This window comes from Protomyctophum parallelum, assembly GCF_964188405.1.
Source record: "Protomyctophum parallelum genome assembly, chromosome: 2".
In the NCBI taxonomy this organism is placed as follows: domain Eukaryota; kingdom Metazoa; phylum Chordata; class Actinopteri; order Myctophiformes; family Myctophidae; genus Protomyctophum; species Protomyctophum parallelum.
Window position 1 is genome coordinate 30,180,545 of NC_139699.1, and position 12,500 is coordinate 30,193,044.

Sequence of the window (12,500 nt, forward strand, 5' to 3'; positions counted from 1 at the left end):
GCAGCGATCTCATTTCCCTAGGGCTCCAACTTTATCCGCCGCTCTATGCGACGAGCAGCTCTAAGCGACTTGCAGGACATCAATAAAAGATTTATACCCAGTGTGAGGGATACGTTATAGATACCCACTGGTTCCTTGAACGGATATGAGTGTTCATCATCTGTAAAAAAGAAAGCCCCGCAAACTGATTTACTGTCCTAATTTGACAGGAATAGGACTTGATGAAGTAAATTATACCACCGAGCAATATCTTTGCATTAGGTTATAAAAGGGGAAACGCTGATGGTGGATAGATTCCAGAATGGCTCCCTATGGACCCATTTATGCTTCCATATGTTGATGACACTACCCATGCACTAAAAAAAGAAAAAAAGTATCATCATATAATGGAAAAGAAAGATTACTATCAGCTAAAAGGTTTGATACATTGCTATTTGCTACATAATGTATGGAGGGCAGACCGTAATGCTTTACACAGCACCTATGGGCTCCCATATTAAAAACATAAGTCTACGTCATTGCAAATGAATGAAACCGTGATATGACCCGATGCTGGTGCTTTTGTGCTGCAGGGCAGGACACGGAGTGCTGCTTCGTTAGAGACAACAAGCAAACTGAGCTGTTTTACGAGATTGTAGTCAGACCAACACGTTAACAAACAGCGTTCTGCTTCATTCAATGCAGCTATTTATCCTCTTGCTCAACTGAGGTACACAGCATTTTGTGTGCGTCTGTGTGCGTGCGGTTGCATACCTTTAAAGAAGACAAACTTCCCGTCGTGTCTCTCATAGGCCGCGTCTATGTCCCCGGGCAGTCCCCTCCAGAAGTGGCCAATGGGCATGGGGTAGTTATCCAGGACCCTGTTCCTACGCACACGCCAGAACCAACGACCCTGCACGGACAACACAAAGTCAAATATAGGCTACATACTGTATGTGTGTGTGTGTGTGGGGGGGGGGGGGGGGGTAATTACTTAACCTTCTTATCCTTAGCTACCGATAACAGCAACTAAACACAAGCGGTTCTACCTTTTAGCCAGCCCTGTCTCTTGCTCTCTCTTCCTCCAGGCTAAAGCAACCCATGGTCAAAATGCCTAAGGATGGACTAAAATCCTTTCTACAGTAAATATCCCTTCCATTCCAAAACAAGGGGTTGGAGAGGGGGGTGATTTGTGTATGTTAAGTTTATATAGAGAGAAAGAAAGAAAGACAGACATACCGGGTAGTACAGTATGGAAAAAATATAAACATGTGAGGGTTAAAAGTTAAAATGGGCCATTCCATTTTTACGATGGCCTTTCTCAGTCAGCTGACTGTGATATTCCCCACTAGGCCTAATGGTCTGATAAAGACTGTGGTTATTGGCTGCCCACCGCTTTCTGCTAAGTACACATGATAACTGAACCTGAACGCAGCATGAACCGGCAACTGCTAAACCCTAACAGGCTAATAATACCCAGTCCTCTGCTCCCTGGCTGTATCACATGTCCTTCTCTGTGTTTACTGAACACAGAGACGCACACAACATTGGCCCAAACACCAGTGGTGGAAAAAGTACTCGCATAAGTAAAAGTATTCAATACTGCAATCAATTTAGAAGTACTCTGTTACAAGTAGAAGTCCGGAATTCTAAATCTACTTGAGTAAAAGCACAATTGTATGTGTATTGTATTGTATTGTTGGCATCAAAATGTACTTAAAGTCCCATTTTGAGTTTTCAAATGAATAAAACGTCTTTTGAAAATAGCAGATCACAGCCACTGTGTTGGACGAGTAGCGGCTAGATCGGCTTGTAGATCAAGGGCTTGGAGATTTTCAAATGGCCGAAATGTATAGCTGATGTGGTTAATGTATGTTTTCTAATAAGTAGAAAACTACTTCTACAAAGTAACTAGTAACTAAAGTTTTCAAATACTTGTAGTGGAGTAAATGTACAATATTTGTCTCAGATGTAGTGGAGTGGAAGTAAGTAAGCAATGGAAATACTCAAGTGACTAAAAATACCTCAAAATTGTACAGTACTTAATACAGTACAGTACTTACTTTTGCCAAACACACACAACAACAACCCTCAGTTGCCCTGGGGGTTGCTACATGCATGATGTATTGTAGACTTTTACAAAGAACTGTTAAACCGATACATTTGCTCAAGTCAGCACAAAATGCACAGTGGTAATGTGGGGGAATTACCCAGAGTGGCTAAACAGTATGTCTCCTCCAATTTAACCACGAGCACACAAAAAAGCTTTGCTTACAAGGTACCCACGCACGTGCATGCACACACACGCACACACATAAACACACACACACACACACACACACACACAAGGGGGACCTTGCATGGACTACGTCCATTTGTTAACGTCGTGAACTTAAACGTATTTACCCATCCTTGTACTTTTTACTGACTTTTACCCTATAATCTTAATACTTATCCAAGACATAAACCCAAATGTGGACTCCGACCCTGCAATAACCCCATATAGACATAAATACCAGGGAAATGCACAGATGTATACGCCCACGGCCCCACGCAAGCACGCACGCACACTAACGGATAGATTTACTCCTGCAGCCGTTTGACTCATTTATTAGTGAGTCAATAGTGCAGGTTGTCCTGGGTAATGTAACGGTAAGCTCAGAGCTGCTTCTTCCTGGCAGACACAGCTAGCCTTCGAACGCACGCCAGCACGCACACACTCCTGGCAGACAATACAGCATTGAAACGCTGCATGGAATGGAGCTGAGCACAGTACAAAAGTAAACATACTGTAGCTGGTAGAATAGAATAGAATAGAGAGAAGTGGTTCTCAAACTATTTTGATTGCTGTACTCTCTTTCCCTGATTTCTGAATAAAAAATTCCACATTGAAGTACAACATTTTGCTGAGAGAACTGCAAGAGAAAACCATATGATGTTATAAATTAGCAAATTGAAGTTTGAAATTAGCGAGTTGAAATTGAGCTAATTTGCTTTAAACTGAAGCCATAACATTTCAGTACGTCCAGTTTTGATGTCAACATGTTATAAATGAAACAGCAAGTATCGTTTTCTCTTGAATAATAGTTTTGCTAGTCCCGCTTTAGACTTAATTTGGTTTTGAACACATTCAACACACACAGGTTCAATGTTTTGCACTTTTTCTTCCCACGTACCCCTTGTACTACCTCTGAATACCCCTAGGGGCACACTAGCTCTGATCCACTCCATACTTGACTTCTGCAAAAATACAAATAACGATTTCGCAATTCACCAATACAAAGACGGTTTTGTGATGACAAAATCCTACTTTCCCCAGTGGACACATTCTGAACCCCCACCACACGTATAAAATGCACTTTTTGTCCAGAAAAAGATTTTCTTTCACCGGAAGAAAAAATACTTTTAGTTACTCCACTGCGTCTCCCTCTACCGATATTGGCAAGAAAATCCCATTGACTAGATTTTTCCTTAGGGTGATTTAGTAGCAAAATCGTTCTTTGTATTTTTGCAGAAGCCGAGAGGCGGCAGGTAATGTAGTCGAGAGTCCCATAGCCTTGATGCAAACGGCATTAATACTATGGACCAGAGCACACATACCCCCATTTGAGAAACCCTGAAGTAGAACAGAACAGAACAGAACAGAAAGCAGTTCAATGTGTTTCTGTCCATGAAGGAACAGAAAAGTGGAAAAGAGCAATGCTGCAATTACCTTTAAGAAGAACAGCTCTTTTTCTCTGTATAATTGACAGGACTCCATGTGGAGTGGCACTTTACACAAGAGGGTACACCCATCCATCCACCCACCCACCCTTGCACGCAAGCACTGCACGCGCACACGCGCACACACACACACACACACACACACACACACACACACACACACACACACACACACACACACACACACACACACACACACACACACACACACACACACAACCACGTGCAACCAAGTGGCTGGTCTTTCACATCTGCCTTTTCTGTGGTTTAGCAGAGCTATAGCCTTTACTATCAGTGTGGGAGGAGAAGAGAAGGCTGTAAAGGGTGATTTAAGCTTAGTTGCACACCTGTGTCATGTACTGAAGATAGCAGATCTACAACCTTGTAGGTTGGTGCACAACAAAGGAAATATAAACCCTGAAGAATGTGAACAGCGCTCGCACGCACTTGAGACCTGCAAGTGTCCAGTGATCACTGCCAACACACACACACACACACACACACACACACACACACACACACTAGATGGGTATTTAGTTGGCTTTGGACATTTCGGTATATTTGGCACCCCTGCTCAAAGTCAGACTCCCATGCACACACTGATAGGAGATGTTATTAGATGGAGCCTGGTAATACAACAGATGTGCCACCCAATGTTGACTAAGACAAGGCCCATCCACAGTGGGGAATATGACTAAGACTAATGACTAAGACAAGGCCCATCCACAGTGGGGAATATGACTAAGACTAATGACTAAGACAAGGCCCATCCACAGTGGGGAATATGACTAAGACTAATGACTAAGACAAGGCCCATCCACAGTGGGGAATATGCGGCCCGTGGTCCTCTGTCTACTGCTCTGTCACATCAGAACACAATCTCTTTGTTCAGCGCTGCCAGCACTGGACACCTCCTCTGACCTCTGTCACAGATACCCACCGCAGTGGGTACAGATACAGACACAGTCCAGCGCAGGACACGTCGTCATAGTGCCATAGAGTTAGTTTACATCTTCAAAAATAACACACACAATTCACTTCAGAAATGACGAGTCATTATCAGGCGATCTATAAGAGATCTCTTTTTACATCAAACGACAGTAAACTTACTTTCAGCATTAAAAGTTTTAAAGAGAGCTCCACTGACAGTGCTGTGTCATCTTCCCCAGACTCTCTGAACTCAGCGGACATGCCAGAACAATCTTATCACAAAATAAGTCATGGGTATCCAGCACACGAGGACCTAGTCTGGAAATGTGGTTATTTATTTCCAAGCTGTCGTTGCAAAAAGATTCCCACGTCACAGCAAAAAAGTCTCACTTTGGGGCACCTGCTGGCCTAGCGGTCCAGGTGCATGCCACATATACGCTCTGTTAGAGTCCCGTTCATAACGACCTTTGCTGCGTGTCTCTCCCCTTCTCTCCCTCCCCTTTTTCCTGTCCATCTTCACTTCAACTATCAATGCAGGCAGAAAAGCCAAATACAAATCTTGTTTGTATTTGAAAAAATTAAGTATCAATTTGAATATTTGGCTCTGATTGGTCACCCACAACTCGGGGGTGAGCAAAATGTAATTCAATCTGAGGAGTTAACAAGGACCAGGGCCACAAGACCAGCTAACGTAGTTGCCGAGAATGTAACACGTCCCATGGCGGTAAAGCCCAGCTAATAGCTTACTGCTGCCATGGCTCATATGGAGGGTTTGTGTGGGACCAGGGGGGGTTTTAAAGACACACACCTGAGAGTCACAAGTGGCCGCACCCCGCCCCTTTAACAGCGTTCCGTTCCATAAAAGACAGCATGCCTGCTGTTTTACAACCAGCGAGGACCTGATTGGAAACAGGCTCCGGTCAGACAGACACCTGCCTGAGAGGCACCGCGGGCGATCCCGGAGAGTGCGGTACGCTAGCGTAACCGCACGCCACATTTTCTGTGATGTTTTATATACTATAAGTGAGTCAAGTCAACAGTTTCTCTGCAGAACAATCCACCACAGGTCGACGCGCGGACACACACAAACTGCTCTCTTCTCTTGTTCTTTAATGCCTTACTCAAAAGCATTGTATGTCTGCGAGGACCTTGTGCGTTGCTTCCCTTACCTTGAATACAAACATCTCTCCTCGGAGCATGGTGACCGAGTCGAAGTTCCCCTCGCAGATGTTGGGCCCGTAGTGGTCCGGCCTGTCAGTGGTCCTGGGCCTGTCGGGGTGGCGGGGGGGCGTCTGTGGGGGCGTCTGTGGGGGCCGGGGGTCAGGGCGACGGGGGGTCACCGTGGGCAGGGCCTGAGTAGGACTGCTGTCTAGTTGACCTGTTGTTACAAGCAGTGTATTATTATTTTTATTTTTTTAATGTTTATTTTATTTGGAAAAAGCAGTGCAGTATAGAATGCATTATTTCTTAGATATAATGGGACACATGGGATCGTCCCCCGATCCCATGTCATCCCCCCTCCAAGTGACTCCAATGTCTCTGTACAGTCCTCGCTTTCTTCAGATGGATTACATCATTATGGCACCAAGACAACACGTAACAGGGGCGACAGGGCAACATTACTTCAGAGTGAACAAGGCCATTCAATGTGCTTTACACACAACAACATGACATTATCCATGTCAACAGACAGTAGGACAGTGGCCGCATACATTTGTCTTATTCCGATGTCCTTAACAAAGAGATTTTCTTTTATTGTGAAATAGACTAATGTAAGACCACGACATTGTATAGCTTCTGTGCAAGTCATAACAGTGATAAGGAGACGCAGAGGGGGAGGTAGAGGGATAGCAACAACACGGATACCAAAACCTGAACACACTGATCGATGGGTGTTGTCAGCGCAATAAGCCGGCAATGCAGAGAGAGAGAGAGAGAGAGAAGGATGTCCTCAGAGGCCTGTCCTAAACCCACCGTAGATCTGCTGAATCCCCCGACGGTCATCCTCTGGCAGTTGGAAGTCGTCCGTCTCCATCCACTGGTAGAACGGAGCCATGATGGCCAGCGGGTTGTTGGAATGTTCCAGACCCAGGGCATGGCCCAGCTCGTGCACCGCTACCAGGAACAGATCATTACCTGGATGGATGGATGGACGGAGAGAGAGAAGAGAGAAGAGAGAAGAGAGAAGAACATGAGAGAGAATAATGCAATGTTCTGCAGAATCTGCACTCAAAGAACTACGAAGCAGGAAGAATACAATAGAGTACAACACTACACCACATAGCTCAGCATAATCAGAGAAAGGGGACAACAAAAACAAAAAGACACATCTGTCGTACTTTATCCATAATTTGAGTCCACTTTATATATATATTACAATATCACCACAGCCAGACTCCCATATGCCCCGGCTATATAAAGGCTTTAGACGGAATGGTAGACACGTTCACACAGTCAAGAATGGATTTCCACATTTCGGTCTTGGAGCCCACTTAGCCAAGAAATGAGGTCATATGGAATATGGTTCATTATTATCCTATGCCAGCTCGAGACTGTGGGAACAGGAGATCAACTGTAGTAAGGTGGTTTTAATTGCACAGAATGTCAAAACATTAAACAGTTTTATATGATGAGCATACGATAGCATAAGTATTATAGTGATACTGGATCCAGTTCAGGTTCTTCTTCATTTAATGCAGGATAGCTTCTCAATAGGCAGTACCAAAGGCAGCATGTATGAACTGCCAGAATTTATTTTACATTTAGGGCACAATGGACAGCAGGTTAGCAGGTTAAAATTTGGCGATCAGGTGATACATGCACTTTGTGTAGTATTTTGAGATGCGATGCCCTGGTTCGATTGTTTTTTTTTTGTTGTTTTTTTTCCCCAGATATCCTCCCACATGCATTCTATAATCTCTATACCCAGTTCCCTCTCCCGGCTCCCATTGACCAAAGGCATGATAATTCCGAATATTGCAAGATCGAATCTACTGTAGAAAAGAACATCTGCTTTTTGAAATCAGAGACTTTAAAATCAGCCTATAAGGGAGTTTCCTTCAGAACCTCTCATCGGAAAGAATAATAAGAGGTTAAATACGAGAATTTCTGTTTCTATATCCGATGAAAGTCAAGATGATAGGACTCCATCCTCAAAGAGGTCCCCAAGAGAAGAGATGCCCTTTGAATTCCCAACCTAAACCTAAAAAAGACACCTGGTTGAAAGTCAAGGTTACTGGATGTCTTTCCAGGTAGTTAATTTCAGTTTCCATAGTGTACACATCTGTGTGTGTGTGTGTGTGTGTGTGTGTGTGTGTGTGTGTGTGTGTGTGTGTGTGTGTGTGTGTGTGCGCGCGTGCGCTCGTGAGTGCGTGTGTGTGTGTGTGTGTGTGTGTGTGTGTGTGTGTGTACACACAAATGTTGTTTGTCTTAACAAAAACACAGGGATTTAAGACTGCACGTGCTACAGTCAGCAGAAACATGCTCCCAGTCCAAGAATGTGCCAGTGAAGGCCCTATTCCTATCTCCACGTATCTGAGAAATGCATCACAGACAGACACGCTAATCATTTACCGATACCAATCGTGGCTTTTTTTTGCATACATTTCTATCCAATCAAAGGCTGCCGTTGTCTGTAGCCACAGCTGCATTGACATGGCGACAAGGCATGGCATGCAGCTGTGACACACTGACCGCCATGTCAACTCCCTCTCTCACAAAAGACTTCCTGCGGACGGCAATATGAAAAAAGCCAAAAACAGCAAGAAAAAAAGACAAATTTCCTTTAGATTTGGCTGAAGCATTCCTATGGGTCACCTCTGTAGCAGGGCCAGCAGACCGCTGGGTACTTCCCCTTGGTCAGTGCTTCTTTTGTTCCCTCACCCTGCTCTCATTGACCTTTGATTCTGTCTGAACCCAGGGCTGATGCTGATTGGTCGAACGAGGGCGTGTGTCTGACTGTGACATCATTCCACCATGCCTTAGAGCTGGTTGATGTCATCCTTTGCCTTCCACAGAGAAGGAGAGATGCTCCAGATGCCTGTCATTTTTTCATTCTTACCCCATGTCTCTATCTCTGTCTCTCTCTCTCTCTCTCTCTCTCTCTCTCTCTCTCTCACACGCACACACACTTTCTCTCCCTCTCAGCCCTCCAGGTTAATTTTAGAGTCACATGAATATCCTCATGGTTTGCTAAGCCACAGTTAACAGTGAGAGAGAGAGAGAGAGAGAGAGAGAGACAGAGAGAGAGGTGAAAAGAGTGAGTGTGCGTAAGATAGAGAAAGAAGGCTTTGTGAGGTAACCGTGACAACCATTTGACTTGGCAGAAAAAAAGGTGAGGAAAAACTTCAAACATCTTAGAGAAGCTGGGAGAACAGCCAACATATCCGATGCCCTTTCCTTGTCTTTATCTGTCTCTCTCTCTCTCACTCTATTTAATGAAAATTCCACAATGCTCACTGCAGGTTGCCTGAACGCTCGCTCCCCGCTGCCGTCCACGATCTTTGTCAGATATTTTAGCCCGACTCGTGCAGTAGCTGATTCATTAGCAACGAAGGCGAATCCTCCTTAAGGAAATGCACACTAAAGCATAATTTGCAGTTTGTCGAACGACAAACTGCGCTTTGTCAGGCTTCAAGCATTATGAATGGCGATAACAGCCAACATCAGCTCATCACAATTGGCCAGGGTTTTTCCAGTGATTAGCTCTGTCCTATGAAGGGTGCTGACCTCCTGCTGCTATTAGCCTACAGTGCATCAGCTATTTAGAGGCGCATTCATGACAATGTGTCATACACAGTTGGCATAGAGGTTTTGTCAGACAGACGGGATATCTGTTTCATAGAGGTTGTTCAAGAACAGTATGCGTCAACAGGTTTATAAGATAAAGTAATTCACCGACAATGGCAATGAGTCAGCAGCAAGATCAAGTACAAAAACGCATCACAAATGGAAATGCTTATTGTACATTTTCTCTGCTAAGATATATAATATTACATGTTGCCCCATTTTCAGCATAAGTTTGAAAATCTTGTATCGTGCATGCAGGTTTGCCCTATAGCCACTGGCCACAGCGGGACAACCTGGTCGACACATTTCAATGAGAAGGGGCGCAGACAAGCGTGCACGAGTATAGTGTCCGTGTCCGGCCAGTGGGAACGGCATTAACATGGAGCAGAAAAACCGCTGTATGCTTACACGCCTGGTGGGTTCCTAGAGTTAGCTGTAACAATGGGTCTAGTCTAGTGATTTCCCTGAGTGGGACACACTCCCACTTACTGTGGAATTCCACTGTCCCTGTGATCTGTCCTGCAACACCTCCCACACACTGGAGAGCACACAGACACATGCACGCGCACACACACACTATACAGATAATGAATGCAGAGTTGCACATGAGTAGCTAATCCTACTCACACACACAATAACACACACACACACACACACACACACACATGTACGCGCACACACATGTGTACACACACACACACACACACACACACACACACACACACACACACACACACACACACACACACACACACACACACACACACACACACACACACACACACAGTCCCCTTTCTGTCCCTTATTCTTGTCCATGGTTGTTCAACCATTAACCTTGTTGCCCAAGGGGTATTTGGTGACAATGGGCTCTCCTACCCTGTCATCTACCATGTCTGTCTCTCCTTGTCTGTGTGTGTGTGTGTGTGTGTGTGTGTGTGTGTGTGTGTGTGTGTGTGTGTGTGTGCATGCGTGCGTGTGCGCGCGCGTGCGTGTGCATGTGCTTTCATGCACAAGGATATAAATGTTCATGTACTGCTCAGAGCTACTTAGAGGGGGTACATTTTAGAGCCACTTGGAGGCACCGCTTTGGGGGCGAGGGCCATGTGATGTCAATGTGCACAGACTTTGAAGTTTAATGGAGGTAAGCTGAGGAGAGGAGCCTGACAAATGAGAGATGATGTAGCTGACTGGGCTGCGCCAACTTCAGTTAGCCTCGCGGAGGAAATTGGAAAAGACTGTTTTAAATGAACGCATGTTTGGGGTTGGAGGGCAGTAGAGACAGCTGTTTGCAATGAATTATAACAACCCAGCAGAGCATGAGGTTTTGCACTGCTCTGTTCTGTAGCGCGACAGTTGAACTAAAAACTTTATTCAGCACAAGCTAAGCGCAACAACTCACAAGCACTCAAATCAAATCATGTCAACTGAACTCTCTCCCGGGTCTTTTCAGTTGAAGGAGCTTGTTAATTATCATGCAAAGTCATATCTGTGGTATACAAAACCCACTGCCTGTATGGAGGACGTACGCCGCCTCTTACCTTGCAGGTTCTGGTTGCCGATGGTCCATGGCTCGTCGGAGTCAAAGTGAGTGTCGCCTCCCATGCCGGGCCCAGGGAAGTAGGCATGGGCCAGGAACCCTCCCTCTCCGTCAAACGGAGAACTGTCGCCGTGGAAACCCGAGGCAAAGAAGATCATGATGTCAGGCTCCTTGCGGCGGCCGTATTTAATCTCCTGGAAGGGGATTTCGTCAAAGGTCAACGGGGTGACCTTCTGCCAGACTTTGAAGGCCCTCCGGATGGCCTCGTATGAGTTATACTCGCCGATCTTGGGTGTGTAGTTCTGGATACTATATAGGCAGGGAGAGAGATAGAATTAGAGAAGCAAAGTATTACTATTCCCTAACCACAGCACTGTATAAACCCCACAGGAGCACAACAATCGAATAAACGCACAAAATGTCTTGACTCTTTTGAATTGGGTAAATAATTTCCCAGTGTGTATGGATTATTGATAACACATTATCAATACAAGTACCTAATTAGAATTTCACCTCTTGTTGAGAGTACAAAGTATTTCTATTTTACACATATCGAAACAGCCACCTTTATACTTTTTACCTGTAAGTGAGGTGACCCTTGTTCCACCTGTGGCCCGTCAGGGCATAGCGTTTCCGCCGCACATTGGTTTTAATCTGACCTCCGAACTTGTCAGGAACGCCACAGCGGGGTCGCCTCATGGATCTGTGGGAAGGGGAGGGGGGAGGGTGAAGGCAAGGAGATATGAGGAGGAAAGTGCCGAAAATAAACGTATCACAGTAGAACAGCAAAACAGTTTGATTTAGCACACTAACTCAGCATTTCTTAAAAAGTGGTGTGGGACCTTGAAACCCCTGGAAACAAAAACATCTGTTTGGGTTGAGTCCGCAAATGACCAGCTGAGATATGTTTGATGAGTCCCAAAGCGAGAGAGTGAATCTACTCTGGTGTGTCTTGCTCTAACAGAGGTTTCAAGAATCCTTCACAAAAGCGAGGAGCTAGCTGGCGTACTTGACAGTTTGCTGGTCCATCTGTCCGGTGACCTCCAGGTTGTAGAACCTCTGCATGTCACTGATGGCAGCTGAGAGGATCTGGGCCGAACGCATGGTAGACATCTGCCTACTGGCCTGGGGCAGGTAGCCATACATCCTCAGCCATGACTGGAGACACACAAGAACAAAGAAATCGACAAAACATGATTACAAGGTGTGTTCTAAAATGAGAAATGTATACAAAGAAAATGTAAATACCAAATACCTTCTTTTGTCTTTGATTTTTTTTTTTACAAATCTCTTTATAATTTTTGTACAGACAATAAAAACATTAAGTGGCAAGTGATTAAGAGGTCTGTCTTTTTACAAAAGAAAACAGACTTTTTATCTCCCTTAAAACTGAAAGTCCACCTTATAACAGAACTCCGCTCCCTTCAATCACTCCTAAACCTGATACTTCTACATCTAATCACAGATGGGACACAGCCTGTCCCACCTGTTAGAATGTAACCTAATATCACGCACACACAAACATGCACGTGTACATATTATG

At 44.9% G+C, this 12,500-nt stretch overlaps 1 protein-coding gene across 1 annotated transcript in view; it reads right to left on the minus strand.

Annotated features, from left to right (window-relative positions):
• LOC310855218 (matrix metalloproteinase-15-like) overlaps nt 1-12,500 on the minus strand; it is a 27,933-nt gene that overhangs the window by 7,131 nt on the left and 8,302 nt on the right. The window contains exons 2-7 of the mRNA XM_083760139.1: nt 11,967-12,115; nt 11,538-11,660; nt 10,959-11,266; nt 6,607-6,768; nt 5,802-6,010; nt 754-892 (exon numbers count right to left, since the gene is read on the minus strand). Coding sequence (XP_083616265.1) covers nt 754-892; nt 5,802-6,010; nt 6,607-6,768; nt 10,959-11,266; nt 11,538-11,660; nt 11,967-12,115 — 1,090 coding nt within the window. The remainder of the gene's footprint in view (nt 1-753; nt 893-5,801; nt 6,011-6,606; nt 6,769-10,958; nt 11,267-11,537; nt 11,661-11,966; nt 12,116-12,500) is intronic.